Consider the following 6,000-nt stretch of genomic DNA (forward strand, 5'->3'; position numbering starts at 1 on the left):
TGTTAAAACCGAGATCTGTTCCTTGGTTAATTGACAATTCTAACGGTAATACTACAGAAGAGGCTCCTTTCCCTTTTAACATCCATTCCACTTGAAAGTCAAGTAGGATAAGCTCAAAATTACACAAACCTTCATCCCCTACTCTCCATCAGGGAATATAAGATGTTTTGGACCGGAATTGAAAATAAAGGGCTAAATGCCATGCTAAAGGCAATTTTACCTCCAACAAGCCTCTTGCAACTCCTCAAAGAAAGTACAATAGAAGATTTTGAGAGATTTTCACACTATTGTCATGAAGGGAGTAATCGCCAGTCACGGTACCAAAATGGAGTTAGTTTGCCCTGGGATTTTTTTCTGATATAAGGAAGGAAGGACTTTTCATTTAATTGTGTTCAAATTGCTTTCTCCAAGTCTTTTGCCTGTTTATTTGAAGGAATGAATCAGTTTTTGTGTTGAAGGAGAAATAAGGATTAAAGATTCCAGAGGTTTAATTGCTCAATGCCCCAGTTCTTATGGGTGTGCAGAAATACAGCACAATAATTCATCATGTCCTTTGATTTAAGTGAAAGAAACCTGACCACTGGTGTCAGGTATTAATACCAACCAAAAAGATGAACAGATGAATAGAAGGAAAAATCCTTTGCAAGATTTCATCGTGAGCTGTGCCAATGTGTATTATTGTAGGCTTTGCTATTCTAGAGCTTGAAGACAGCCAGGACCTGGAACATGAGACAACATCAGTCCACCATCCTACTAGCCCCTGACTGTCTCATATTTTGCATAAAACTCCTATTATTAAATTTAAATGAGGGTGGCTGCTGCAGAGCAGCAGGACTGTGACCTTCTGAATACGTTTGTAGAACACAAAATTGAGTATCCTGTGACAGATCTGTCTCTGTCTGTCACCTTGCCATCCAGCAGACACTGTACAAACATGTGGTCTGGCCGTCTTTACCACAATTCCTTTCAGCAATTCCTTTTCAAGGTGGCTGAAATTACCCATTACGTGACAGCATCTTGATTGCAGATGGATGTTGTTTGAGAAAATGCTTTTATAGTAACAGTCTTCATGTTTTCTGGCCAGTTCATACACTGTTTCTTTCTGGGCCATCACAAATGACCTGTTATGTGCAGGAGTGCCCTGATTTTGCTGTAAATAAAATAGGCTATAGTTAGAATCCAATGAAATGAGAAAGTTAAACCAAGATACCATACAGCAGCTTTGAATGGGGTTGAAATGATTTCTTCTGTATTATTGATACTCACATAGAGCATATGTAGTGAAATCTGGATCTAGTCATGCTCACAGTACAAAACGGTACATGTGGCTTTTATACTGTATGTCTTCCTCGAATTTCCCCACAAACATTACTGGCTGTAACCTCCTTTAACATGTGATTTGTCGCTAGATTGTTATTTTATTTTAACTGGGGAAAAAAATGTAATCCTTCTATAATGCATCACCTTAGCTTTGATGATCCCCATTTAAGCCCACCATGAGCAAATGGGCTATTCTTTTTATGTAGACTGCTTCATCACAGAATATTAAACGTATGATAGCATGAAGCAAAGCACAGTGGGGAAAAAATAATTAGCAGCACTGTTTTCATTGTGTCTAGTGGTCTAGTTCTGTTTGTTTTTGGAATATATTGAATATACAGTAATAGTTTTGTTTCAGGTGTTTACATTTTGTTCCCAGTGTTACAGTATTATATCACTTACTGATAAAAGCATATATTTGTGTAGAACTGTAATATATAAAAACTTACTTAGATAGTCTTCTGTGATGAATTCAGAAAAAATCCATCCATCCATTATCTATAACTGCTTATTCTGTCTAGGGTTGTGGGAGGGTGGAGCATATCCCAGCTGTCATAGGAAGAGAGACAGGGTACAGCCTGGACAGGTCTCCAGTCTATCTCGGGGCCAACACAGAGTGACATACACAGACAGACAACCATTCACCCTCACATTTACATGTACAGGCAATTTAGAGTCGCCAATTAACCTAAAATGCATGTTTTTGGCCCGTGGGAGGAAACCGTAGTAACCCACACAAGCACGGGAAGAACATGCAGATTGCACACAAAATCAGATAGTATTGTTACATACACACATAACTTTATTCTTATTTATTCTTTATTCTTTGTCGGCCACAAAGCAACCTTAGAGGAAAGTGGACTTAATAAAAATTACAGATATGTAAACAATGAGTCCTAATTTAATGAATGTCTTTAAAATAAACATCTCAAAGGATATTCTCCATTTCACCCAGTCTCAAATCTTTCATCTGGTGTCCATTCATTCTTTCATTCATCTCTTGGATCTCAATATTCAAAATAGTTTGAAGTGTTCGAAATTAACTCACACTGTGCTTCATTATGGAAAACATGAATGCTGCTATAATCAACATTTTTTGCATAAAGCATATCTCCTACACAGAGAATTATCACTTGACACTGTGTAGCATCTTGTTTTGGTTTCACAGCACGCAACTTTACTGTTTTCTTCAGTCTCACTGTTCTTAACAGTGTGGTTTTCAGCTGTAGCAGACAGCTGTTCTCAGCTCTGGTAAATCCACTGTACTACACCAGCCCTGCACCACATAGCAGATAAACAAAGTTGGTGACTAGCTACTCAATGTGAAATAGCATACAGTGGCTGAAAATTCGAATATTTAGGTGCTGGTGAAGACCAAAACAGAGCTAAAAGAAAAGCATTTAATGCCTTGTTATGGATATATTTCAGAATTGTACTGCATTCTATTATTATATGATATAATCTTGTGCTAAAAATAAAAAATTATAAAAAAATCAAGAAATAAATCTAAGTATATAAAATATTACACTAATGCAACAGTAATTGCTTTCATATAAACAAGCATCTAATTTAATCAGATCACAGTTAACATAATTGAAAATGCAATATAAAGTGTGATTAAAATGTGAATTGCTTAGTTCTCAAGCTTGATAAACAGCTTTTAAATGCACATAAATGTTGAATGTGTAATTATCAACCTGTGCTGATATTACATTTACATTCATAGACCAGGGTAATTGTTGACATCAAAACACAGCAAACTGATACTGATAGATTGTTGAAAAACTGTTCTTTCAGATGTTCACCAGATGTAATCAGAAATTCATGTCATAAGCATTCACTCTATTCATCTTATTGAAATGATGTTGAGTGCTTTGGAGCAGCAGGCGTGCAAACACAGCAACACATAACTAACTACCAAAGGAAGAAACAAAGATTCCAATCAGCCGTCACAATCTGATTGCAGAAGCCCAATTAAAACCCTTGTCCAGCTCATGAAGCCTTGACATGGAGAGCAGACCCTTCACTGACACTGTGGGGAGTCTGTGGCTTGCAGAGGTTGTTACTGCACTGTTAAAAAGAGAGAGGAAGAGTCCCCTCATAGCTCCCTGCCTGCTGGAGTGTTGCAGCCATGATTATGAAGAAGCAAATAAAACAGGCATTGGGACTTACTTAAACTGTAAGAGATCATTTATTTGGCCTACATAAATAATAATACAGCCCACCCTCTTCATCATCACCACCCATCTATCTAACCTGTGGCAAATCAAGCACCTGCAAAGGATCACACAACGCCACTGGAAATGGCCAATAGCACAAGGCTGCTGAGAATGAATAAGTGTGAGCCCAGATGAGTTTACTGGCATTTGAAGAAACATGCATGCTAATGAGGGCAGATTGGGGAGCAACAACAAGCACCCTGGCAAAGCTCTGACAGAGGAACACAAAACACTCAACTGCTCAGCCTCACACCTTCTACTTTGAAATTAAAAGGTAGGACAAAGATAGGTGTGTTTGAATCTATCCATATTTAAACCCTCATGCAATACAATAATTACAGTATATGTCTGTATTATTTGTACACTATGAAAGATATCTAACCTGCACACACTACAAGGAGACGCTACATGCACATATATGTGTGCTTGTAATATCTGTCTGTACGAACCCAGACTGCATAGCACACAGCAGAATTAAAACCCATCTGGATGACAAAGCACAAATAAGATCTAGAGTCCTCCTCTGTGAATAATTCGCTTTTTTTTTTTGCCATTGCTTCAATTTGCCTACGATACACAATTTTATTCCTGACATTAATTTGCTCCCTGGCGATCCCTTGGCCCCAACACTGCACCATAATAAATCTGATCCAATGCCTCAGTGCTCAAAGCCCACCATAGAGACTGAGTACTTACCAGGACTGTCATGCAGAGAATTCTAATTCAGGCAGCTCCATGTTGCCAAGGAAATTCAAAATGCCTCTGAAAGCATGGAGACAGGAATGCAGGATACAAGATGGGCTAGATTCAAATGGGAAGGAGAGCTACATGCAGCGATGAGAATCCCTTTTCTGAGGGGCATTTGAGAGATGCCTTCTTCCTCTCCAGATGCGCTAAATCCGGCAGCACTGATAGGCTGACATGTAAACACACAGGCGGCTCTGCTGGCACACACACGCTCACATACATGCTGCACCTAGCAGAGACAGAGAGGAAGAGGGAGGGGCAGCTGATGGGGGAGAGAGAGGTGGAAGGAGGAGCTGCAGTGTACTGGGAGAATGAGAGACACAGAGCACAGGCGGCAAGGGGAGTTGAAATGGAGAAAAATGTTCTTTGAACTGGCTCTATCATCTTCTGATTTTTGTTTACTGTACTTTCCCTATTTATGAAAGAATTTGGTGAATGGATGATATGTTCTGGTCTATTGGAATATAGGGTACTGCATGAGAGAGGGAAAATGGTGTGTGTGTGGTGACAGGAAAAGAGGTTAGAGAGAGAGAAATATGAGCAGGCAAATAAAGCAGAGGGAGGAAGATGAGCAAAAAACTAAGGGGGTTTGGAAGTGGAGGAGTGGGTGCAACTAAGGAATAAATGAAAATGTGCTGCACACACACCTTTGCTGTTACTGATATCAAAACTTAAGACAACTGTGGAGAGGTGTGGATGAGTACTCAGTACTGTTTTCTAGTTATCTCGCTAGAGTTGAGGATTAACGCTACTCATAGTGCAGTAATCAGACCAAACTCACCTTTCCTGTGAGGGGTGGTGGTTGGCGGGTAGAAGCAGAGGCTGAACGGTGCTAATGGGTATATGGGGCTGGCACACACATGCTGGCAGTGCCAAGGAGGCGTCACAGTCAGGGAGTGTTTATGGGAGATTAGGGGGATGAGGATTTAGTGGAGTGTTGGTGGACATGAAGGGCTTGTGGCCACTGAATAAACCATGTTACAAATGTTGTAAGCCTTAGAAAAAGACATTTCAGTTTTTTATGCATTTTTTATATTTTGTATTGTTTATCGTAAAATAAATTTTTATTTTTATTTTTGACACTAGTTTATGGCTCATATGCTTGATCTGCCCTGCCTGCTTGTGTACTAAATCTGTTAGACAAACAGTACTACACAGAGCTGGAGACAGCCAGCGGTGGAACATCTCTTCTGTACGATAAAGACATACAGAGGAGGAAGAACTATTCAGCTGGAAAAGGGGGATCTACACCAATACAACATAAAATAAATTTATGACCCACTTTGCCAACTAGTAGTTCATCTAAAAGCGATGAGTTATGTGCCAGGTAGGAAGTAAAACCAGATGAAAGGTGGGTGCTGGAGAAATTTGAATGGATGACGCTAAGGATCACTTATCATGGAGCAGAATGAATTTATCTTTTCAAATTTTCAGTAGTGCAGTAACCGTATTGTCCACTTAAAAACATTAGATGACTAGTTCGTAACACCTGCATTTACACTTAATGGTGCTACTGCATGGATTTTCCTATTTCTGCTTTAGCAGAGGGACGTCTCAGTAACCATGTGACTCAGCAAACGATTTGCTACTGCATTTGTATTTCAGCCAGTTCAAACATATGAGTAGGATTAAAATTTCATGACACACACCTAAATCTTAACTATCTAAATGTTTATTAATTTATGTATTTATTTACTTTAGTTATTAAAAAAGC

At 39.1% G+C, this 6,000-nt stretch overlaps 1 protein-coding gene across 3 annotated transcripts in view; it reads right to left on the reverse strand.

Moving 5' to 3' along the window:
• lingo1b (leucine rich repeat and Ig domain containing 1b) overlaps window positions 1-5,146 on the reverse strand; it is a 25,530-nt gene extending 20,384 nt beyond the window's left edge. Inside the window, exon 1 of one of the 3 annotated variants that reach the window (XM_067495652.1) lies at window positions 5,068-5,146. Coding sequence is in view for 1 of the 3 variants with exons in the window: in XM_067495650.1 (XP_067351751.1) it covers window positions 4,236-4,247 (12 nt within the window). In the remaining 2 variants the exon portion in view is untranslated. Of the gene's footprint in view, window positions 1-1,769; window positions 2,766-4,235; window positions 4,556-5,067 lie in introns of those variants that run through there. The other 2 variants (XM_067495650.1, XM_067495651.1) reach the window with 2 other exon arrangements.
• Between the last annotated feature and the right edge of the window lie 854 nt (window positions 5,147-6,000).

The sequence above is a fragment of the Channa argus genome, chromosome 2, assembly GCF_033026475.1.
Source record: "Channa argus isolate prfri chromosome 2, Channa argus male v1.0, whole genome shotgun sequence".
Taxonomy (NCBI): Eukaryota; Metazoa; Chordata; class Actinopteri; order Anabantiformes; family Channidae; genus Channa; species Channa argus.